Consider the following 27,177-nt stretch of genomic DNA (forward strand, 5'->3'; position numbering starts at 1 on the left):
TTCATCTTGAAATTGTATTTACATGATAATTAACTATATCCTGTCAATATCTCATAACTGAAGGTAAGATAGGATTTACAAAATGTATTGTGATCAATATGGAGACAGTATGCTGCTATATACGCCTCATGCAGTTGATAAATGTCACACTTGTTAAGTATGTGGGCTGATTGATAAGTTGTGAGCCTCATATTTAAGGGTTTGACGTTTTGCAGACATATTGCATTATTTTTCAACATAATCCCCTTCAGTATCTATACACTTTTGCCAGTGATGTTTAAGGGCCTCATTGCCACTTTTTCTTGAATTATATCATAATCTGACCGAGAGTGGGTACTTGGAATGGTCTTTTCCCATTTTGGAAATAGATAACAGTCTGATGGAGTGAGATCAGGTGAATAAGGTGGATGCTCAATTAATTCAAAGCCACAATCGTTAATGACAGCCATGGCAATGGCAGACATGTGAACACGGGCATTATCCTGGTGGAAAAACACATCTTTACTAATCTTTCTGCGATGGTCAAGTTTAATATTTTCTCTTAACTGCATAAGAAGTGATGCATAATATGTGTAATTGATTGTTTGTCCCGTTTGCAGATAATTTACCATCAGAATACCATCAGCATCCCAGAAAGCCTATAGCACTTATAGCATGCGACAGATTCCACCTGGTGTGCTTCTGATCAACTATCAGAAGTCTGGGTACCTAACGGCCGAGAGCTTTCTTATCGCAAGATCTTCTATAAGAATGAATATCCTCTTTCCTGTGAAATCCCACCTGTACTTGCTATATATCTCTCTGTAACACACCTGTCATCCATAACAATATCATGGATTTTATTAACCATTTCTGGGGTGGGGTTGCAATAGTGACAGCCTTCTAGGACAGACGACATCCCCAAGGCTTTGCCTGCCACGCTTAAACTCTGCCACCCACCTTTTCACTGTAGCAGATGCAGAGTCATCATTCACTAGTTTTGCTACCATATCAGTATGGATAGCCTTAGGTGCTAGACCTTTATTATGCAAATATTGAATCACTGCTCTTTCAGCAATTTTGTCCATTTTGCAAAAATCACTTGCTTTGTTTACTTCAGAGTGCTACCTCTTCAGTATAAACTGATCAAATGACACAAGTCTTTGGGTACACAGTCTTAAATAGTCAGGGAATAGTAGAGTTGAAAAAAAGACATCCCTTCTGAACTTCTTCAAGAAAACGCTCACAACTTATCAATCAGCCCTCGTATATAACAGATAGTTATCATTACACAAGGTCTGCTTCATTGTGGGGTATCTATAATTTGATATTACATTTTTCTTTTTTGTTCTTATTAGCAGAAAAAACGGCAAATATATATTAAGTCTCCAACTGGGAAACAAGGGAGTGTAGGGGGCCTCTAGTTCTGTATTGTGTTTTTCCATCAATCAGTCTGTCTTCCTTCAACTATCTTGGCTGGGCTCCATCTTCTACACTACTTGCCACCAGAACTTCATGCTTGGGGTATGAATACTCCTTAGTTAAGCAATTGTCATGTATCAAAATAAGGCCACCCTGACCTATATTTTGGCCTTTAACCTACATTCAAAGAAAAAGTTTGTACATACTTTATCTCCCACATCATTAGTCAGTGGAACTTCGTACTTAGTATATGGTTTCACCTTGGTAAGAAAGCATGTCAGTTGGGGATGATAATTCGCTGAAATGTCTTTTTTTTCTTTCAAATAACTAAACATGACATTATTTATGTCAGCTTATGTCATAGAAGTGTGTTTAACCCATATGCCATATGGTACCTGTATCTACTCTTACACTGACTAAATTGATATATATTCTGACAGCAGATGAAATAGAACATCGATCCTTAGCTGTGTCAAGGATACAAATTTAGTCAATCAATGGTAAAATGTAGGTCTGACAAATTAAACTAGTAAAGCAAATGTAGACACTGATGTCAGTTTCATTTATTGTAGATTAATACCAGTTCTAGTCTTTAGCTTTTATATCCTGCGTGTGGAAGATACAAAAACTGTCACTCAATATTCAGATTAATCACTGAAGTGTGGAAGAACACAGATCAAAGTAGCATTTGCAGGTCGTCTTCAGTAAAACAAACAAATTTTCCTTGTCAGTTTTGAAATAAACATAAAAGCGTCTGAAATACATATGATCAAAATTTATTTGATATAGTACTTTCACTGTTAAAATGAAAGTACTCTAACATACCATTGCACTTTGTAAACTGTATTACAATATTTGACATTATATCAAAATCTCCAGTTTATTTTCAAATATAAAATGTTTTACAAATGAGAGCCATACAAGAACTTGTATGTACATGTAGAAATATGTGATTGTAATCGTTCACAAACATCTCAAAAAGAAGATATTGTTGGATTTCTAGAGAGATGCATTTTGGATGTACAATTGTATAGATAATGACAGGAGTGACAACTTAATATTCTGTGATGATTTTATCATGTATAGGATAGACAATAAGTAATCAACAATTGGATGCCAGAGTATTTTTCCTAACCTGTGACTCGGGTAAATGGAATATCATGACAACCACATACAGTCTGCCACATTGTGAGACACCAAGAAACTAACAAAGAGAAAGCTGGATCATTAACCATTTCTATATGCAAGCATTTTCTTCTGATGCCGTCACATATACCAACAAAGACCAACCAATTACTATAGTACAACTGATGTAACTATAGTTGGTGATCAAACTAGGCCAAAATTTCATTATAACAAAGTGTCCATGCAAAATAATTACAGCGGTTTCCCCATGTGTTCTGCATGTTACTATACCAAAGAACAATTAACAATAGACATACTTGGAATGGTTGATCAACTATAATGGACATCATGTGTTAAACATATAATATTTCTGAACACTCTTTCCCACAAGCACTACAGATTTATCAAACAAAAGGAGGGGCAATATATGTCTTATATATGCCCAAGAAATATTCATGATATGAAAATGATAATAATGAGTCAAAACAGTGATATATATTGTAATGATAAAGGGATTTAGGGGAAACTGAAAAAAATCTCTGGAGAAGATAAAAATGTTAAACAAAACAAGGGCAACAACTCTCCCTAAATTGTAAAATCGCCAATGTAATTTAAGACACACCATTTCATGTGATGATGATTAAGCCAACCAAACTTGAAAGAAATTGGTTGAAAACTGAGGGAGATAGCCTCTGGAGAAAGAAAAATTTACAGTGGACAGACAATACCGTACCATTGTGTATCACATCAAAATTTTGAATGGGCGTCTAAAAGACATGACAATGTATGACACCTGAAATAACATGACAAATATCAGACATTTAAAACCTATCTGGGATGGCCAACAAAACTTCTGAGAGACTCATTTAGAAAAAGATATAACACAAATATATAAACAATATATCACACTTTTAAATTACACATTCAAACTAAAACTTACATTGAAACTTACACTTACATTCAAACTTAAACTTACAGCGTCTGTTGATCTCTCACCATCATTCAAACCTGAATTTCATCAATCAAGCATCAATAAGACTCAAACTGTTACAATCTTCATACACATCCAACATTTACAGAGTGACAGTATAAATAATGACATATTCCGATGAAGATTACTTCCTTTCTCACACAACTGTATTGTTGGCATGGTCTGGTCCTGCATCTACTGGCTGTGGGACTGGAACTTCATCATCTGTCGTAGAAAGGGTGAGAATCAGTGACTATGTTATAGACAGGATGAGAATTAGTGACCTCAATGTAGAGAGGGTGAGAATTAGTGACTTTGTTATAGAAAGGGTGAGAATTGGTGACTTCAATGTAGAGAGGTTGAGAATTAGTGACACTGTTAAAGACAAGGTGAGGTTTTGTGACTTTGCTACAGAGAGGATGAGAATAAGTGACTTTCAAAGAGAGGGTGAGAATTAGTGACTTTCAAAGAGAGAGTGAGAATTAGTGACTTCAATGTAGAGAGGTTGAGAATTAGTAATTTTCAAAGAGGGGATAAGAATTAGTGACTTTGTTATAGAAAGTGTGAGAATTAGTGATTTTCAATGAGAGGGTGAGAATTAGTGACTTTCAAAGAGAGGATAAGAATTAGTGACTTTGTTATAGAGAGGGTGAGAATTAGTGACTTTCAATGAGAGGGTGAGAATTAGTGACTTTCAATGAGAGGGTGAGAGTTAGTGACTTTGTTACAGACACCCTGAGAATTATTAGGTCTGTTTTAGAGGGACCGAGAATTAGTTACTTATTCATAGATTGGGAAAGAATTAGTTGGTGAGTGTTTGTCATAAAGAAGACACGAATAGGTGACTCTAGTATTTTAAAGATGATAGTAACAGATTACTTAACTAATGAATGTAATGTGCTTGCACCCATCAAAAGACGGATGAAGATGTATCATCATAAATGCCATAACCTGACTGCCACAGAATGACTAATGACAAGTTTACCCAGATGTATAATGACAAGGTTGTACATGTTTCAGGCTGTGGACAAACTTAGTCTGAGTATGTCCAATGCGATATTTTGCATTTACACTGTGGGATTCATGTGCAGTATCTTCTCTCTATTTTCTAATGTCATTATTAGATATGACTTATTTTAAGGTATTACAAAACCTTACTTTTCACAGCCAACAGTGCTCTCAGTCCTTCTGCTTCCTTTTTCAGTTTGTGATATTCCTGAAAAATTAACACAAAAGAATATTCAATTTTATCTCTTCAGCAAATTATAATACCAAAGTAATACAGGTAGAATTGTAATAAATGATAGACATTATATCTTACCTCCTTACACTGATAAAGGGTATCAAATTCACCCTTCTGTTCTTTCTCTTCCAGCTTCTCCTGTTCAACTGCTGCTTTGGCAATCACTTGTTGGACGCTTTCTGACAAACAATATCCAGCTTCTATGAATATTTTCTTCAAACGTTTATCATACCCCTGAAAAGGTATCAATAGGTTGTGATATATTCATATCAATCATCTATTTGCAATACCAACAGAAGTTTTTTCATATTTTGAAAAGAAGGGTTTTAACATAACAGTTTAACACATGATAGTACACAGGCACTGTGCTCTTTTTTGCATTAAATATTTTAGAAGCTAAAAAACAATCTCACACATCATTCTATATACTGTGTAATTTTAATTTCTTTTTATTATTGTGTTTTTTTTTATTTTAAACAAAATTCTGAAGTTAAATTATTATACATATGCTTGATGTTTTTCAACATTTATGGGATTGCACAATTTTACATGATGTGCAACGTGTGCACAATGTCTGCATGATGTGCATACAATGTTTGCACAATAAGAAAATTGGATGAAATAAGTTTTCACATATTCTTGCACATGTTGTGCAGTTTTATCACACAACAGTGGGGTTCTATCATGGTTAATATAAATTTAGAAATGACTTATAGGATAAGTGTGGGATGGAGCTTATTTGTGTGTGTGCATTACCACAACCATAATCAAAAAAATATATATTGGTTGAATGTTGCAGGTAGCAATTTCCACTAACTCACCAAAGAAATATTACACATTAAATCATAAACAAGTGGTTTGTCTTTCCTGTGATTGTATTCTGACCTTGCGAGTAATTTCTTCACGTTGGTACTGGCCCTGTAGATGGTCCCATGCCAGACGAAGATGGGGTGGCAGGTTTGGGTACACCAACATGGAATGTTCTGCACATACCAGTGGTGTGGAGAATTGTAACTGATAGTGACACTTACTGTTCTCAGTAACATTCAGAATCTCATTACTCTCTGCACATTCAAACAAAACCTGTTAAAGTAAAAAAGACTCATATATTATAGTATTACACATTACAAAATTCTGGATATTGGATAACCAGTTTGAATCCCAGACTCAAATCTTCCATATTTTCACTCATAACTAGAAATTAAATATCAAGTTTTAATTTCATTTACAATGGGAAAAGTACTTTTTTTCTTGCACCATATTTTATATCTCTGTAATATTTGTCTTTTTATTAAGAAGGGACATAACTCTAGCTGGTTAGGACTTTTAAAATTACGTGTATTTTGTTATGTTATGTTTCCACAACCACAACTACAGTGAAACTTTCTAAATACAGCACCCTTGTACTTCTGGATATGTCTCCACATCTTTCTCCTTCCCTCATAATCATGGCCACAAACTTGTTGTCTTCTATCTCCCATTCCTGCCATACTCTGAAATCAGCAAACCCATAGATCTGAACAGATATACAATTAACAAGAAAAGTATATAATAATACCTTTAAGACCATTCACAGGAATTATGTAAGAAAACAATATATTAAGTTAAACTTGACAACACATAATACTCAAACACAATGAAAAAATATAATACTGTATAAAAATTAAATACGTAAATAGAAATGAAGCCATAACATATTCATCTGCATGATAGACCGAAATGTCATAATAGGGAATGTAAAACCCTTTAAATAAGTAAATAAATATTATCTCATCAAAATGCAAGTAAGAAAACTCCATTTCAAGTCACTAATATCAATATTATAAAGTTTGAATCATATTAAACGAAAAACAAGAAGAGGATCTCCAGACAAAAGAAATAACTCTTCCAAAGCCCATCAAGTCAAACTGCCATTGCTGAAATCTGCTCTATATCTTGATGATAAAGCCTAACAAATTTTAAAGAGATCAGTTCTGAAAAGCTGAAAAAATAACAAGAGGCCCAAGGGCCTTAAGGTCACCTGACTGACCTCTATTCTCGTAACATGTCATAAAAATGTTTTTGTTAAAAAAAGTAATATCACTTTAACTATATTGTACACATAATGCAAGCCATCCCAAGCTAAGGCTTCTGGCTAAGGGAGAATTAAAAAAAAATTCACTCAAGATTTGAATTTTCCTATATAAAATCTTCCATCCAGGAACAGTGGAAGAACATCTTTGAAAATTGAGTCAATTTGACCCACTTTTGGCCCCACCCATCAACCCCTGTGAGTCAGTCAAGGGTAATATGTGCATCTCATTAAAATGTCATCTTAAACTAATAATTCTATCTAGGCTTTAACTATTTCCAATAGAAAATAAGCAAATAATGTTCAAAACTGTGATCCTATATAAACTATAGTAAACTTTACCTCCTCCCCGGAGGAAATGTGACAACCTGGGGTCATGAAATTTACAACTTTGATAAAGCATCTGAAGGTCTTTCCATCCTTGATGAGTACTTGATTCCACCATACCTGGGATTTGAGACGAGTTTTGAAGTTTCAATCAATTTGACCCTTTTTGGCCCAGCCCCTGGGGGTTGGGAACCATATAATTTATAATTTTGGAGCACCTTAAGCCATGGAAGATTTTTGGTAAAATTTCATTGAAATCGGTTCAGGAGTTTTTCAGAAGTGGAATAAAGTTTACGCCACATGATGCACTACGCGAGACAAAAGGGGATCACAATAGGTCACCCCGAGACTTTGTCTCAGGTAACCTAAAAAAGATGAAAAATGATAATGATAACTCCTCCTAAAACAATTCAATTTTAATACTGTTCAGAAACCACAATCGCATCTAAAAGTTACAAGGCCAACCATGTTTCAAAGAAATTGGTTTAAAACTGAAAAAGCAGATCTCAAGACAAGTTTGAAATTCTGAAGACCCAAAGATAGTTTAATCAAACTGCCATTCCAGAAAACACAGCTTCTTGTCATGGTGATAGAATAAAATGAATTTGGAAGAGACGGCTTGAAAACCAGGAGATCTCTAGACAAAGAAAAGCTTGCATATATACATATACATATATGTTAACACATGTATCCATATCACATGTGTATTCACAAATTACATACACACAATAGTACACAAACTTACCCTAACACTCCATGAAATGGATTCCACCTATATGACTGCTCATGTTGAGTCACATTTGAAAATGGACAAAACTCATACTTGTAACTGAAAATGGTAAAGTACACTACATTATTGTGTTAAAAGGCATTTATGCATCTTCACTACAATTCAACAGATACATTAATTTCCAAAACTAGTCAAATTAAAATGACATGTGGAAAAAAGTGTTTCATGTTTTGATAATAAACATACAAAGATTGTGGTTGAAGCTTGTCAGAAGAAATCTTTGGAAAGTTGAAAATATGAAGGACATTAATTTGAATTTGCTCCACAATTTTTTTAATTTAAATGCCATTCAGAAAAACAAAAAAAATGATGCTATAAGTAATAAGTCTCCCAAGTTTGAAACATGTGACTGGACAATATTTAGAAAGTGAAAATATAAAGAGCAGTAACTCTTGAAACATTTCTCAATTCAAAATGCTGTTCAAGAAAACACCATTTCATTTCACAGTGAGAAAGAGGTCAGTAGAAATACAGATGGACATTATTCTATAATGTATCCCATAAAATTTGTTTGGTGGGCATATGAAAATTAATTCTAGCTTATCAACTACTAGGCAGCATACACACATTAGGGTTCCCTAATTACTCAATAAAGCTTGCAATAACAAGCCAAACAAAACTCTCTTATTTCCCATTGTAATACAAGAGAAAAACACACATGGTTTTAGACAGGCCTCGCAATTCTCTGAGAAAATGTCAATATAAACAAATATTGCAATAATATAAAAAAAAAATGTTAATGTTTTCAATCTTTCCACATATAAAAAGAAATTGCATACATACCCTAATATTTGTTTTTCAAAGCATTTATGCTCAAAAGTCCTTAGATGTGGAGGTCCAGAGAAATTTGATGGTTTTACACGCATCTTCAACTTTGTCTCATCATTGTTGACTCCCACATTATAATTGTTGAAACTATAATGAAAATATTAGTTACAATTAGCTTTAACATTATGGTTTAGACTATACATGTAGTTCTACTTCAAAGGACACATAAATAAACTACAACATCAAGAAAGTCTTACTTTCCTTGTACTTTTTCAAAACTATCAATGTGAATCTTTCTTTCGTTCAGACCATGTCCTCGTTGCATTGATTTTTAATTTGAATTCAAATCTTTTATTAACAAATCAGTCTTTTTAAAAGTGTTAGCTATAGTGAATCTCCAGTGGGGATAGGAAAAAAGAATTTTTTGGATGAACTAGTTTTAAACATATTTTTACTTCAGTGCAATTAAATGATTGATCAACAAGAGCAGTACTTTCACAGGAATACGGCATTCTTTTCTCTCCTACATTAGGGAGTTGATATTCATGACTTACCCGTAATTTGAGGGTTCCTCTACAATTTTCATATTGACAACTTCACCATCTGAAAGTATAATACCTTAGGAATACAGTGTTAATTTACAACAGAAGTACCAAACCTCAAGTCAATAACTTCACACATCAAGTCAAGGCTAGTTTTCTCCTTCTTATTCCTTTCCATTTGAGATACATGTAATTTGCTGAAGTATAACTATGATATGTTGTACACATATTTTTCATTCTGATATTTGACCTCAATGGGAATTGTTGATATTAACAAAACAATGAATATAAGACATGTTTGGCTGTTTGGAAAATTTCTTTATGAAATAATCTGTCAAAAAAGTTTGCATGTTCAATTTAAAATTTACACACCTTTCTGATATTGCTCACTATGTATGTAATTCAGTGAGGTATCCATCGACTACTACAGGGAGACACCTAATGACTGTAACCTAACCCAAGTGTTTCTGTGATTCCATGATGTCATCAGAAACAGAAATGCTTTCACATTTCCGATACACATGTCAGTTATTTCAGGTGAGCGAATTCGAGTTTTGAGGTCGTATCTGTGGCTATTTTTTTTTGCGGAAAATACAGATGTTTCACTGATCAATTTTTAGAAAATATATATTATAGTTTTCATTTATGTATTTGTTAGTTGTAGTTCATTGCTGTAGCGTGGATAACGATATACGAATCTTAAGGTATCCGAAACTAAAGTGTCAAGGATAATGTATGTATGTGTTGTTGAATTATTGAACAAATTAAATGCATATTAACCAATCTATTTAATACTGGTGCAAATGCAAAACTTTTTTGCATTCTATTTATCGCATTAAAAGTCAATTTCTCATCGATAGAAGCAGTTTTGGCATAGCTAAAAATCCACGGAAGTAAACGCGATATCCGACACGTTTTAATTAACGCAACCGAGTTATGTTTTATGCATGGATAGTGCTCTGAAACTGACCATAATTGGGAACTCAAATGAGGTACTTCACCTCTTGGTAGACAGGCAACCGACCAAAATTCGTGAGTCTTAACAGAGCAATATCTGATTACGGCCAGGTTCTGCCTGATTGACTGCTACAATATGGCGCCATGACAACTTAAAATAAATATATTTGATGATTGTTTTTATCAAAACAACCACGAGTTCCTTCGTGATATATACCTGAAGTTAGGAAGCACTTCAGAAAAAACGCTAGCACAATACCCGTCTTCATGTTGTATATCTCCACCTCACTCAATAGAGTTCATGGTGATATACACGCTTGTAGCACAGTGCCAAAAGAAAAAGCGTTGTGTTGATTCAGATTGACACATCGTTGGCGATACTAAACAACATTTTTGTTTGGATAGTATGTCCCATCTCCCATTGATGCATCAAATGCAAAGCAGAGTTCTCTTTATTTCGATCTGACAATAATAATATTCGATGGTAAAATTCTGTGGAATTATGTAATGAATGGATATAGGTTAAAGTGATTTGTGACTCAAACTTTTGATGAATGTGAGATATTGTATTTATTTTTTATTGTGTCCCTTGTTATAATATCAATAAAAAACACTAAATCTCCAACATACAGTTTTGCTTCTCATATTTTTATATGAATGTTTGATCCGCATGCATGTTTTTGCTTTGAAACTGAAAATAGATATAACTCGTGAAAACCTCTCATTATTTATATATTTTCCACGTTTCGGAGGATATGGGAAATAATTGTGCTATGGGTACGTTCTTGGTGTGTTTGCATAACATGTTTAGGTGCGATCGTCAAATAAAAGAGTGACACGTGATCTGCACGCGTACGTTCTAGAGCAGGAGAGAGAGTGTTAGGGCAGGTGAGGTATTAGGTAATCTAACCGTGGACACCAATATTAATCCGTACATTTAAAAATGTATTAATAAAATTATATTCTAATCATGTCGTTCTTCATCACCATATTCTAGGCTCTATATGATCTATATTGTATAAAAAAAAATACCCTAGCTTTATGATAACGCATAGCATTTTCGTATACATTTATAGCATGTTATTCTTTAGTTTGTTTGAAATCCATCGCATTGAGCCTTGAGGGTTGGTGCACCGCCTGTGTTTCTTTTAAGGTCTTCAGGTTGGGTGTCTCGGTTTGGCTTATTAGTTAAAATTCTTTTTGGTTATACTTACGAGTGTGGTATGTCGGAGGGGCTTTTTATATGGTGAAGGTTTTATTGTGTAATTTGTACCATGAAGACATTATACATGTATATATACGTAATAAACACCGGGTGCTGAATCTATGGTCCACTCAGGCTAATCGCAGTTATGTGCTCGAATTATTGTCTAGTGTGGAGTTTATAGAAGATTTACACATCCCTCCCCGAAATGTACAAATACCGTGTCGAAGCTGTATATTTCAAGTCTATAAGAACATAGCCAGACCGAGCTCACCACTGTGCTACTGTTACGTTACACACGACGAAGTGAGAAATTAGAAGTCTTGTTACATGTGTAGTTTTCTCCTAATATTGAAATATTTTGTGCTTGTATTCGTGTAACCGAAAAACCAAAGATGACAAGCATGTGGCCATTATTTCGAGGTTGGGTTTCAGATATACATTAATGAATTATTATGCTGATATCGCGAAAATTCAAATATCTCCATATCATCAAACCCTGCAACCCTATCCTTACACTTATAAGACAGATAACCTGTATTACAATTTAAGATGGCATCTTCAGTGTGTGTTTCACATTTTCTATGAATTATCACCTGAAGTTATGTTCATTTGAATTCTAATGCTAATTGTATTTGATATGAATATATAAAGGTTGTATGTCTGTCTTCATTACCAATCCCTCCATATAAAAAACATCAAAGTGCACGAGCTTTAACTGATATATAAATACTTAAATAGATTCACGTCTCTACTCCATCGAAATGCTGAAGAGTTTATCAAAATTTGAAAATAACGAGTTTAAAATAACACTATGATTATTATAAAGAAAAAAAACGTATATGTCAGCCTTCAGACAGACAATCGGTAACAGAAATTTAACTTTGACACTGTGTCTGGACAAAAGATCAGCGGCAGATCTCTATCCTGCAACTGGTGCTGCCATTGTTCGGTTACACCTGTCACATTCGACAGAATTACTCTCTGAATACTTAAATATTACGTTTTGAAATACGAATAGTTATTGAAATAAGCAATTTAACATGTCATGAACAAGTTGATCCATAAACATTTATGACATTGCTGTTATATCCGATGAAGTTTGGAATTATATTTCCGCGCGGAGCAATTATTTTGGCGTCCGTCATCAGGCAAAATTCAGCGTAACGTCATATAATTACATACAATTATATAAATCTCTGTCATCAAACTATAACCATGTCACCACGTGATCCGCTCTGCGTATAGGATGGATTAGAAAGTTCTTGTTTTGTTGATTCACGTTGAACAGTTTAAATGTTGTCACTGGAATACAAGGTCTAACTAAGCAGGGTATACTAAAACGATGTGGGTTGACGTAATCCATGCAACACTCCCATGACCAACTTTGTTCACTTTTTCTCAAATATGTTTGTCAGATGTTAGTTTAACATCACTGGTGACATCAATAACCTTTTCTGACTCCATAAATATCAATGGCTGTACACCTTCCATCTTGTGCTGCCATCGCGCACAGTTTTACATTTGTCTTGATGAAAACGTGGTTGCTAGATATCTGACCGTTGGTGTTACGAATGTATATATTGTTACAGAGCCATACAGTCTTGTTCCTCATTTTTACTGCTCTGCAAGCTGTTATGTTATCCGCGAATGACAACGGGGGTAAACACGTGACTTGGAACTGATAGGAGAACAGTCAGGAAAGTACCGCTTAGAGGTAAGCATAATGTGTTTTGATTGTTTTATCGTTGATAGTTGTAGAATCTAACAAGTGCGCGGGACGAATAACACTTTATGGAAAATATTTAGTACAATCATATGTGCTGTAGTTTCTGCAAACACTTCAAAACAAGAATCAAAACAGACAAGACAGAGAGAATACGGAGTTTTTCCGCCGTAACAGAAATGTCAAAAGTGGATAAAATATACCAAATTATCAGTCAGCAATGAGTATATTAGTATATTTGGCTGTTTAATGCGAAAAAGAATTTTAGTGATATAGAGAACAAACAAAGTTGTAACCGATATGGTGACGTTATGCACGTGCAGCACTTATTTAATCATGGACTTGAGATCATTGACAAAACATTGTTTTACTCTACACCATTATTCCTGTGTGTGCAGTGTGTGATAAACTTTAGAAATAAAAGCAGCTTGAGGCAACATGAAAGACGTCATTCTGGGTACGCCAAATACGAAACGTGTGACCAATTATTTTTCAAGCGCGACAGTGCAGCATCACTTTAATATACATATTTCAAGCAATCCTTGAGTGTGTCCTGCATGTGACAAAAAGTTACATTTTAAAGGCAGTATTAGAAAAGCGTACTCTCCGAGAAGATGGACATTTTCAGCTCCAATGTAGAATTTGTCAGAAAAAGTTTGAACAAAAGAAACAATTACAAAATTACATAAGCAAACATACCGACAAAAAACAGGCAGTGCAAAGTATATGGAAAGCGTCAGAAAGCGATCCTTTCCGCTTACCCACACAGGCTCTCCAGACCACCCCAACTAAAGTCCAACAAGAAAATAATTGGAAAGATAAAGCATCTCTTTCTCTCCTTCTTAAAGGTAATTTGTGGCAAGTATTTGTTCCTAGACTAATCTGTCATCCTTAATGCGAGATGCACTTACTAATCTGTCATCCTTAATGCGAAATGTACTTTGCCTTCCACCTGGTCACATTTCAAGAGTACTACAAGATATACCGCTATCGGCCGATAACAAGACAGATCTTTTTTTTTGCGATAATGATTTATTAAGATATTTATGTCATATAGTTTGTTAATATGTAGACTAATATTTCATAAACAGCGTTGTACGAAATCATGAATTAAGGAATAAATGCAGGTTTGCAACATCCTTCTCCAACAGCACCGTATAATATCGATGTAGACATCAATAATATCGATGACGATAACAGGACATCTATCTCAGTAAAGAGCTGATTATGATTCCACATTTAAGGCACTGCTTACACATTTTGTTAGATATTTTATAAATGCATGTTTCTAATACATTATGCTCATGTAAACCAAACATCACATTTTCATGTTTTTGATTTGGTTTTCGGAGTCTAAAATCGTTATCGCCACTCGTGGCCGATATGCGCCCTGTCCGATTAGTTTATCCCGTTCGGGATATGACTTGTATCCTTATCGGTCACATCGCTTGTCGTCATACTTCCCAGATCCTTTTGCGAACTCAATGGAATGCTGAACACTGGAGACTTTTGCAAATTAGGTTTCGATTTGCCTACAGATTGAAGACTCTGAAATGCAAATCTGGAAATATGAATACTTTTATTTGATAACATCCTAAACATTTCTCTTGTAGACCGATTTTATATGAGATGATACAAAGAAATATTAATTAGTGTATTTGAAGAAACAGAGAATACATGGAAACAGTCCATGATTATCGCTAATGTTGTCTAATCAAATTCTTTGATTCTATTATCGATATATAGATCGGTTATCAAAAAATCAATATTACCTGTGTAAGATGGCTGCCAGCAGCGAGCCCCCTAGTGGCCCCACCCAATACACGTAGTGGTAAGTCCAAGGATCCTGGGGTATAACAGCCGAGGCTGCCACAGCTGGACCAAAACTTCGGGCAGGGTTCATAGAGGCGCCGGTCGTACCACCACTATAACATTGACAATAGTATAGCAAAACTATTGTAAAGTAAACCGAAATAGAGTGTTTACACTTGGTTTAATTAGTACAAATGGACTGTCACCTACATTAACAACCCACTAAATTGAAATTTCAACTTTCAAAATGGCCGTCATGTTACCTGATAACAACAAAAATCAAATGTTCTTACAACTGCTGAATCATTTATTCTAAGAAGAATGCTAAACGATTTAAATAGGTTTACACATTAAACCTAATTTGGAATCCAATAAGGCTTCATCGTCCTAGAATTCGTTTGGCCATGTCAGTGTTGGTCTACATCCTACAGTAAGGCAGTTCTAATTGTCCAAGTCGACCATACCTAATGCCTAAGGACAAATTATAATCCTTTATGGGATTAATGATATCAGAGCTGTCATGATGGATCCAAACAGTAATATTTGGTATATACCATAGAATATTTTCCGAGGTATTCCATGTCTAATTCTGGAAATTCAGAATTATCCGCAGTAGCATCTAGTGACTTGCCCCTTCTGGTAAGATCGGGCTCATTTTTCACACGCTCAGCTAAATTGTTGTGAACACTAAGGCGTACTTTCAGTTTGGCAGTCAGCGTCCTATCCTCTGCGTCTCAGTCTTGCGTTCTAACATATATGGGTCCTCGGATTCCTTTGAGACAGGCTGTTACTATTGTAACGAGTGCTCCGATGGCATCAAGGAAATAGTTGGAGGCAAGTTGTGTTTTGAAACACAGGAATTGCTTGATTCGTCTGTGATATAACTCCACTACCCATGTGGATTTAGTTATAGATCTATCAAGGTTAGGTTGAGTCATATTGAACCCGACCAGGCTTTAGAAATGACAGCAAAATATTTTGTCAAACTACGTGAATCCAAATCTGGCAAATCATCAGTTTTTTAAATTGCAACATAGTGTTTGATAATTAGATATTTCTGTTTATACACTGTACCCCCTTTTTTGTTATTTGTTATATTCAAAGTTTACATAGATATTGTATAGTCTGCAATTTTCCGTGGTTTTGCAAAAGATTTCGTCATAAAGAAAAGGCATTGCCCGCAGAGGATTTTAATGCTACACAAAAAATTATGGTAGGTGTTTAAAGTCACCGCTTAGTAGAAAATGTTAAGAAAGTAATGCCAAAAGAACAAATATGGTATTGGGGTATGTGGGGTACACACTATGATATTTATGTTTTGGTTCGAACTTTCCGATTTCGTTAAAGTAATTACTATATTTTATCTGTTTTGTGACAATCGGCGTTTATAGTTTAGTAATTTAGTTCTATAATTAGTAGTGATAAGTAGGAGGGTTGAAGGGTGAAACAATATCTAAGTCACTCCTTATGGGAAATTAGCATTGCTTGGAACCCCGCCTTTGGAAAAAAAGAGGTTAAATTTATTGCTTGGCATTTGAATAAAATATTCAAGGAATTACAATGCCCGACGCATGCTGAAGATCAGTGCAACATGCATAGACGAATTAACTTGGGATCTCTAGGTGTTTCACAACAACATCAACAATACTTACGCTGCCATAATGTCTACAGCTACAGCCAAACCGATGGCGAATGGGGCTAAATCGTTCTTTGTTTCTTCGTTCACCGCATTCATGATGACCGAGAGGACAAGAATAGTAGTAAGGATTACTTCTCCGAGTATGGCCCAGCCAGCATCTATATTAGGGATATGGGATCCACCAGCCATCATGTTGTATATGTTGTCATCAATTATAGCCTGTGGCAAATCAGAGTGACATACCGGCTGACTTAATGTATAGGTATTTATTAAAGTGTTAACTTTGTGCTATTTTAATACAAATAAAATGATAATAGTTTATCAAATTGAACAACATGTACTTGTTTGGTTTTTTTTAAATATTTGTCTTTAATTGAAGGTAAAAGCAATATCAAATATAAATCACATCAACATAATGCTGATACCACCTTGCTTGGGCTTTGTCATTTACAGTTGTAGAGACAAAACCAGCGAATGGATTTTTAAATCACTAAACCGTCTTGATATGGAATTATAATGATAACTGATGGCACAGATGGGAAATAAACAATTATATTTATGCTAAGTGATGGTCAAACATCACACAATGTGTAGACCCATCACCTTTATACAGAATTTTATGAGTGCTTGCAGAAGAACTTGGAAATTTTCTAATACAACAGAACTTCAAAGATAACTTCTATTTTGTATGTTCATCACATTGACAAAACGGTGATCATTTTACATAGGAAAACATTGACTCTTACCCTGGCGAATGCAGCACCAAGCATTCCCCCGAGGATCTGGGCGACAGCATACGCAATAGTGAGGACAATGGAGAGACCGCCTGCCAAACATACTCCCAGGGACACTGCTGGGTTAAAATGACCGCCACTAGAAAACAAGACATCAGTATAACATCGGAATGTTGTGACAAGGAGACCGACCCCTCTCAGTAGATTACACCCAACTGGGTTAGGCATGTTGATACATGGACATACTGACATATTGTAGTAAGATTTCGAATGTCCATCAGAAGGGATTTTGGATTTTATGATAAGATATCGAACTTAGTAATGAGATTTTGGATTTTATGATAAGATATTGAACTTAGTAATATAAATATGAATACAGATTGCATGATAACTAGACGTTATATGAATTCCAACTTTAACATTTAAAACATAATCTGTATTTAATAATTGAAAAGAAGAACGCCAATGACATACAATTAACTTTTTCAACGTTTGGTAAGACCTATACATATTATAAGTCTTTGACTGATTTGTTTTTCTGGTACGTCCAGCTACAAGACCAACTTCCGTTAAACAACACATATTCAATAAATTAATCAAGAGATTGTAGAACTAACCTGATTTTCCCGAGGCCCATGATTAGTAGCGCGATGGTCAGTCCATGTGCTAATCCCACTGATGTTAGGGAAGCACCGGGCCCAGGCTGTGCGGATAGTACACCAATGAAGACAAACAAAGTTGTACCTATAAACTCCGCCAACACTGGTCTTCCGTAGGTGTGGAATCTACCTACATCGTAATTCTTATTACTGTGGACTACGCTGTTCAGTTCTGCCATACTGTTGAAATCTGACATTTTCCAATATTTGCTTGGGCTATTTATGCACCGGTGTGGTCCTCACATGTGTCAAGTGTATCATGTGACATCACGTTGTATCTCGTGTCCCGTCACTTATTTGTTTTTCATGTACTGATATGTCAGTAAGTACACATACAGTATAGAGAGCAATATCGGACAATTTTGTAAAGGTTAATAACGCAATACGACCATGCAATATATTTGTTCTATTAAAAAATCACTTACATTTAATATAACCACTGGATAATTACAGAGAGACCTACTGAAATTTAGTTATCGGTGTTCAGTACCTAGTATGAATGTAGATGTTGAAAAATGACTCAAACTAGATTCATTTAAGATGCTAGATATTAAGAAAAGCAATGTTCATTGTTTCTGTATTCCCATCACATAAACATCCATTATGGTAACTATCCTTATTTCATTACCTAAATGTCGCAGGCTGTTGTTCAAAAGTTCAGTGCAAATAACCAATAATGGAATGGAACAGTCTCTCAGTATTTACAGCTGCTGCGGACCTTGAGCACAGACACAACTACTGAAGTCGAAGACAAAGCTTTATCTACGTCCCTAAACTTGTAATGTGAGCTATGAAATCAATTGTTTAGGGAAATTTTACTTTCAACCACGAGAAAGTCGTAAAACCTTTGCCGTATCTTTAACATGTCTTTTAAGGACAATATCACCATACACACAAGTCAACAACAATTCAAATATACTGACATGTGAACGGACTCTTAATACAAACTTAAGTCAATGAAATGAGGATATCAAATAAACAAAAAAGGTAGATAATAATACTAGATAATCCGGACAGATAAGAGCCTTCTGCTTCATCGACGACACTTGAGATGTAAATCTTGCTCAATCCAAGTAAGAAATGAGAACAAGGATCATAACAGAGCCACCATCGAACACGCCCTACTTTGTAATGCACAGGACAAAGGCATAGATTATTTCCAAATGAAATCGTAGTGACAGCAATAGGATAACTCTATAATCTTTATCAATCTGCATTTCTCGAAATCTTTGTGGCCTTTGTTAATAAGATATCCGATAAATTCAGCCGTCTATGAAAACATGTCAGCTAAGAGTGCACCCAGTTTGTTTCCAGTCGTCTGTTGGAAGATATTACTATCATACTTGGACAGGAATCTTGCCTTTAGGCGTACTTTTACACGAAACACGTCCCATTAGTTCACACCCATATATCCGTACCGCCGTTAAACTTCCATTGAAACAAAGCTCTCATCAACAGAGAATGAAGGCGCCCCTTCTGAATGGTGTATGGAAGTGTGCAGAATGGAAACATCTTGTAAAGGAGAAATGTATTTTTTAAAAGACCAACTATTCATGTGTTACATATGACTTATTTATATTATTTATTTGTCTATTTTTGGATGATTCACCTTATCATACATATTGAAGTTGGGTTATTAACAGTATCTAACCAATGATTTAAGTAGAAAACATATATACGTTAACCGCCAACTACTAAGATAAGCATCCTATCGTAGATTATACTACGTCTGGGCTTAGTTACTGGGCTTAACATCACAATAAGGTATGGCGGATACTGTACAGTCACAATTCACTTCTTGAATGCTGTATATAGCACAAATAATTTGTTTTTTCATGTCATTTGTTATTGAAAAAATGTGTGCTGAAAAATACGGAATCATTATTTCGTAGTGTAAACCTGATAATGCTCTCAAGAGTAGACATTGTCGTGGATACCTCTTTACTGCATCGCATTCATTTTATTCTTTTACACGATGTCTAAATCGCTGCGTATTGTTTACTTGATTTGTCAGTAACCAGTAACCAGACCACTTTAATACTGTATTTACATTACGTAGACTAACTACTGTCTTGAATTTATCTCCAGACTTTGTACAAGGTCAGATAGCCGATAGATAAAGTATTCTCTATATACTCCAACAATTATCAATAATTTACTTTACTCAGCATTTACATATTTTTTTCTTCATTATCGGTTATGACTGTGTTAGTCTAAAACTTATATTTATTTTGCAGGTGATTGGTAATTTTACTGTAAATAGAGTATTGAAACCTTGACCTTGGTGTACAGTTCCATGACAACTAAATGTATAGAAATCATAAAATCATGAATAAATATGAAATATTTGAAGATAACGTAAGGCTGTTCAATATTGCTGTAGGTTTCCTCATTTCAGTGTCTTGTTTCCAAATAACGTGGTAATTGCGTAAGGCATGATGTCAAATCGCATTCTTTGTATTCATGTTTTAGGAGGAACTGTTTTTTAATTAACATTATTCCTAACGTTATATTCTTACTGAAGGTATTTTACACAAATTAACATTTATAAAGATCTAAGATTTTTACTCTTTAGTGATCCTCTAAAAAGTAATAGTATAAAGACAAACAAATGTGAATGTATTTGTCAGGCTACTAGCTCCATTTGTATATTTTACGTATTTAATATTTCTTATTCTTTATTTCATACCTATGTAATAGACTGGGTGTTAGATAACCGATATCATGGTTTGGCATCAATCTATTTTTTCACTTACGTATGACAAGAAGATAACAATTTTCATGATAACTTACTTGAATTTTTTACATTTGTCTACAGATATTATTGTAATATGTTATTCACTGTGAAGATATTTTCTAACACAAGATGACATGAACAGACAATATCTCCGAAAACACAATGGAAAATATCTCGAGTTTGTTCAAAAGCTACCGTATATATATAAAACATTCAAAAGTCCACACAGTTGTTCTGTGATAGCCTCATAATAAAATATTTATATTTTCAAAGTTGGAAATATCATTTGAATTAAAGATGAATGATGATATAAACATTAGCATTTTCATTCTATGTTACATTGGACTATAACATTTAGCTAACAGATTGTAGTATCTGAGATTATAAAATACACTAATGAGTGATTCGGTATCTATGTTACGCAATGCTCCTCATACAGTCTTATGACAGTAATTGATACCTGAACTAGACATTTTTATCTCTAAATAAGTTAATATATGTTATCAGGGAATAGTACAAAATATAGAATATCACGGGTTACTCTGTGTGACAATCTAGTATGGTTGATATAAATGGGTCACTCGCATCGTACTTAATAACCTGTTCTAATGTATTATATTACAAGATCATGTGTTGGTGTTAATTTACCAAACACTTGATTCAATAAACAAGTGTAGCTGGCATTGATTCTCGCGTAAGGGTTTAGTTTTGTATTTTCCTTAAGTGATACTTAATACAAAATATAACCATTGGCAAAAATTGTATTCTGTACATGAAACACAAACAGTGTACAGTGAAATCAAAATGAAAACACGATTATTTCCATTTATAATACAGTTCCTGACTTTTGTATATTTATTACATTTCTTCAAAAGACATAGCTCAGTAATCGGCTTTCCTTTCAAAGCACCATATTATTCTTTTTTCAGTCAGTTGTAAGGCTCAGGGGATGGTGATCTTGGTAAAGGTGGAAACGAATCCGATGTTTCCAAATCCGTCTCGATATCAGTATCTGTGGTCTGATCAGACATACCTGGTGCCTTGTTTGGGGAGATTACCTCATCATGTACAGTCACTTCGTTTTCAACAGGAATAAAGGGCTGACCAGGATGCGAATGTGAAGGAGACAACGAGAAGATTGGACGGGAGGATTGTCGGTCAGCTCTTCCTTTGAATGACTTGTTAGCTGAGACAGTAATAGCAAGGTCTGGCTGTTGCCGTGTAGGGGATGTCTGTAGCTGTGGAGACTTGGGAGGTGATGGCGACCCAGCAGGTGGTAGAGAATTCGATAACTGGCTCTCCAACACAGAAGTCAATGGACGAGTGTGGTTTATCGAAACCTCAGACCTAAAATTTTTAGAATACCAATTATTCATGATTTAGTTTATCGCGAACTGTAAGGCAGAGCTGATTATGTAGAAGTAGTTTTTTCATAACGACATCAATGCGAGAATTATTGAGGCACTTAAAATTGTATACATCTTTATAATTCAAACTAGAAAATGTCTGTAAGAAACTAATGGCTCTGCAGCCAAGGTGATGGTTGTCACTTATTGACAGGACTGACTTTCATTTATAATTTCATTAGAATTTCATTAATAACCCTGTCCTCTGTCCTGAAAATCACATATCAACAACATGTAAACGTAAATGCTCTATGTGATCTGATAGGTAGCTACATCAATAAACGGTCTTTATTCCAAACAACTGAAAACAAATACTTCACTGTGACGTTTATATTTATTTCAATAATATTACCTCGAACCCTCTAGCTAACTAGTCTAACGTTCAGAGTAGTCCTTTGTAGAGCGGTATTTTGAGGATTAGTATACATGGAAAAAGAAAACGAAAATATCTCAAATGAAAAGAAATTCCTCCAGTAATACTTCGATAGTGCAAGCTTGTATAAAATGTAGATGAGGTAGTTCTGTAAGTTTCGTTGCCACCACCTCAACATTTTACGCCGAAAAAGACAGGGGTTGTGGTTTTGTTTGTTTCCATAGTAACAAAATATCATAAGGCACTACCAGAAAGCTAGCTTGGTAGATGCACAGTGTTTCAGGTACTTATTTGGAACGGTTTTGCAGTCATTCTCCATACCAATGAACTGGTAAACAAAGGACACTACTAGAGTAAAACTCTATAAGGTTTAGAGTAGCTATCTTAAACAGTTTAAGAGCTAAGGTCTGGTGAATGTCCACGCATAGAGGCACGGAGACACGGACGGGCCTATTTCATTATCCTCGCAAACGTGTTTCGCGGAAGACAAGAAGTAGATATGTTTGCAATTATGTTGATCTCGTCAAGTGATTTCATTGGTTGAGTTTTAGAAGAAAGCATTCAGTTCGAGTACAGGTATAGGTAAGGAATGTGACATTATGACGTGATGATAACAATGACGACAAAGTTTTGACAATTTAGAATTTGTTCAGACGTGATATCACTCACTTCAACTGATCCGTTACTATCTGTTGAGTTGATCTGTGAGTCCAGCTGATGGATGGCATAGGTGAGTCTTGGTCTCTGTAAGACAAAAATCTATGAAAAAACTCAAAATCGAGGTATATTGTAGCTGTTATCAATATGGACAAAACAACAAACATTTCAATGACACTCTCCATTCTATTATACTGCCATGTGACCTCATTGTGAGATTAACGACATTTTGTCACTACGAACAAATTCAAACGTAAATTTGTGTTAAAAATTCTGCAAATTAGAAGAGATTCGTACAAAAAACATAATTCAATTTAATTATTGGCGACCAGTAAACTCATGAATTAAATCACGCAGCTGTTGCTAACGGTCTGGACTGATGAAACTTAGCAGGCGACTTCAAACTAGTCTAAATAAATAAAACCAGATGGGAAGGTGGCCTAATTCCAGAATTCAATATATCTAATATTGACTGATTTCAAGTAGATCAATTATTAGGACTGCCTGTGTATAAAACTGAGTAACCCATATACAAGAACAAACAAGACATGTATAGTTACATAGGTATTGAAGCTGATTACAAAAGTTGTTGCTGAATGGATTAAGCATTGAACTTAAGTATGTATCGAATATTTCCATCCATCAAACTTTCGCATTTTGAATGAAAATGGATGAGTGCATCTACTCCGGGAAACTGTAAACGTACCACTATCACTTTTGGTAAGCAATACTTCCTATATTAACCACACACAGAAACTCCAATTAGTGCGACGCAATTAACACTAAAGTGAGATAATCACTATCATATGCAGGTTAATAATACGGGATTAAGTACTCCTATACTTCATTCTCTTATTTTAAAGCGGGTGAAAAACCTAGTTTCTCTATTGTCATATGTCGCATTTCTACAAACACGTATATATAATGGTATATCTCATTAAGGTATTGTTAAACGATTTGAAAATGAGATAACCACACAGTCCGAGTTTTGGTAAGATTTATTTATTTATTTATTCTACTCATAATTCTTGTGTATATTTGACATTAAACACCTTCACAACAACCTCGATTTTGCGAAGCCGTACTTACTTGCTTTCCATGAAATCCGTTCCATGCAATGAACTCAACCGTCCAATAGAAGAGAGGTTAGACCGCACCTGACGAACATTGTCAATTCGAGAGGTTCCATGTGCAACCATGCCCCTCGAAACATCACCATTGGAATTGATGTAGGATGGCACATCTTTGACAATACCACCCACGGAAGAGATACGCAAGGAATATGGCGACCTCTGCATCGTTTCGTGACTGTATTCTGGTCGTGAATAATGACTGTCATTTGTTCTGATTATCTCAGAGCTGGGGAATGATATTTACATGATTTCAGAGTTACTTCAAAGTAAAACTAATGTGATTACAAGCTATGCGATATCCAATACTAAATAGAAACTACGAAGTGCTGCTAATATTACTGTATAATAAAAAGTTTGAAACAAGTCATCCATTTATGACAACGGTTTATGCTTTGTGTCACCATCGATTTTGAATGAGAATGACAATGTTTTCAATCTGGGGCTGATATACGAAAGATGAAAATTGTGCACGTTAAGGAGATTCTGTAAGTTTCATGGTAAACTTAATCATAAATTAATCAATATTTAATTTTCTTACGACGTATAAAACAAAATATTCATATCGAATCGTCAAGCTCATAATTTGTGTGACATCACGTCATTTGATTAGCATATTTATGACTTTTATAACAGATGAATTAACGAAGGTGGCGCCCACTGGACTTACAAACTTTATAACAATAATAGATGTAGTATCTCAGTATGATAATTGAAGAATTTCCATCGAATCAAATTATTCTATAACAGTTTGTGTATCGATTTAGATGTTATATAATTACATAAGATTTATATACCTTAGTACCTGGTCATCAATGACGTCATCTCTAGCGCTGCGTGTGCTATAAACAGTTTCTAAGGATCGCCTGGTCATCTCACGATCATTGACTTCGTCCCTTGTATCACGAGTACCACGGATCGTTAATGAGGATCGTTTGGGTGTTTCGTCATCGTTGACTTCGTACCTAGTACTGGGTGTACCACAGAACTTTACTGAAGATCGCCTGAGTGTCTCGTCACCGTTGACTTCGTCCCTAAAACCATGAGTACCATGGAGCGTTACTGAAGATAGCCTGGGAGTCTCGTCATCGTTGACTCCGTCTCTAGTACCATGAGGACCATGGAGGATTACCGAGGATCGTCTGAGAGTCTCGTCATCATTGACTTCGTCTCTAATGCTGTATGTTCCTCTAAGCGCCATTGAAGACCTCCTTGGTATCCCATCATCTTTAGCGCTTTCTGTATTGCGGAGAGTCATTGAGGATCCCCTTGGTATCTCGTCATCGATGACCTCATCTCTAGCACTAGGTGTACTTCGGAGATCTTCTGAGGATATCCCTGGTGTCTCGTCATCATTGCTGTCGTCTCTAGTACTTTTTGGACGTAGTGTTACTGTGTAATCACAGGCCTCTTGACTCATCGAGTAGTGTTGATTTACTTTGAGAAAATATAAACTGACAGCTTTATATTTCATATACATCTTAATCAGATACACATGTATACTATATGAACGCGAAATAATACATTGCATTTATAATGCAAATACAATTTCTGGAATTCAAATCGGTAAAGCTTGCCTGAAGACACCTCATGCTTTTGTACTTTGAAGGGATTTGGTAGTGGAATTACTAAGGTTCAAGACATATTGTCATGGTAAGATATTCATTTTACAATTTCAATGAATGAGTGTGATTGGAGTGGAAATAACTAAAAGTGTCCAGTTAAGTCTATTAAGACTGAAACATGCACATTAACAGTGTAGTGTACGATCATTGACCACAGAATGTTTTGAAGAAGTGAACTTTCATAAATCGGTCAAACATTTCGTTGTTTTGGGATGAGTTGAGACTACAACATCGATGATCAGTTATTATAACTGGCTGCTGACTGACAACCGATCAAGTACTTACTTGGTTATCCAATCAAGGGTTTTTTTTATTATTATTATCATTTTTTTCTTTATCATTATTATTAAGTACCTAACGCAATTGTGATAAATCATTTTTCCTCAGTTTATACTCTGTTTGAGCACTGCACATAATCAGTTCTCATATACAAAGTGCATGTTTTACATTGATGAGTCCTACTGATACTAGATGTTGTAGAAGTTGAGGGTAGTCATGGTCGTCTTTTCTAGCCTTAGCTAGTGGAGATTTCTCTGGTCTAGTGGTGGAGTGTTTGGCTAGATGCCATCAGTATCATCAATATTGATGGAGGTGAAACCAAGAAGAATAATTAAACTATAGACTTTTACATCGCCCTGGAGTCGACTAGCTATGAGTCTATTTCAAACCAAAGCAGGAACGTTTTTTATTAATCCTTCTAATTACATCTGTATATTTGAATGATATGCATCAAAATTCAACATTTGTATTTTAAATCAAAATATAAACCAATCACACTTTAAATTTTCATATACAACCAACGATGCACGTGTTTCATTTCAACGGGAAAAGTTGATAAATCCTTGCTCATGACTGTAAATATGCAAAATTATCACAAGAATGTAAAGTGTAAAATACTTTAACAACATTTTAGTCACGGCGTGGAATGGAAGATCTCATCATAAAATGTTTGGTGTGCAAGTTCTAAAGTATGGAGTAAAGGGAGAAAATCGAACAGTAAACGATAGAATTATAATACAAAAGACATACAAGTGAATGATAGCATAGTTAAATACAAATTTAGGGTAAGACACAGTAGGGCCAAGTAATGAATTACATTACATCATGCAGCTGTTTCGACCTTAAAGGACTCGTCAGTGATGCTAACAGCCTAAATTTTGAAGCCTTGGACGCTTGATCTTTTAAACGTAAAACGTTTGTATAAATTCATGCATTTTTTCTCCAAAAACAAAGAAAAAAAGAAAAAAAATATTTTCGAAAAACTATTAAGAGCATGCATGT

General features: G+C 35.0%; 2 protein-coding genes across 2 annotated transcripts; both read right to left on the reverse strand.

The window, feature by feature from the left end:
* Positions 1-2,218: 2,218 nt before the first annotated feature.
* On the reverse strand, positions 2,219-12,905 carry LOC132551423 (N-acetylglucosamine-1-phosphotransferase subunit gamma-like). The gene is made up of 10 exons (XM_060215562.1): positions 12,861-12,905; positions 10,412-10,478; positions 9,250-9,298; positions 8,711-8,842; positions 7,883-7,966; positions 6,139-6,232; positions 5,625-5,822; positions 4,818-4,973; positions 4,655-4,712; positions 2,219-3,721 (listed from the first exon to the last, which is right to left on the reverse strand). The coding sequence occupies exons 1-10, from the start codon at positions 12,903-12,905 to the stop codon at positions 3,654-3,656; spliced, it is 951 nt and encodes a 316-aa protein (XP_060071545.1). The 3' UTR covers positions 2,219-3,653.
* A 1,617-nt stretch (positions 12,906-14,522) lies between these two features.
* On the reverse strand, positions 14,523-18,165 carry LOC132551424 (aquaporin-8-like). Its single transcript, XM_060215563.1, has 5 exons — positions 17,927-18,165; positions 17,322-17,448; positions 16,589-16,794; positions 14,897-15,049; positions 14,523-14,685 (listed from the first exon to the last, which is right to left on the reverse strand). Exons 1-5 carry the CDS (start codon positions 18,163-18,165, stop codon positions 14,523-14,525), a joined length of 888 nt encoding a protein of 295 aa, XP_060071546.1.
* Between the last annotated feature and the right edge of the window lie 9,012 nt (positions 18,166-27,177).

The sequence above is a fragment of the Ylistrum balloti genome, unplaced genomic scaffold, assembly GCF_031769215.1.
Source record: "Ylistrum balloti isolate Yb309-2 unplaced genomic scaffold, AGI_CSIRO_Ybal_v1 Utg370196, whole genome shotgun sequence".
Lineage (NCBI taxonomy): Eukaryota > Metazoa > Mollusca > Bivalvia > Pectinida > Pectinidae > Ylistrum > Ylistrum balloti.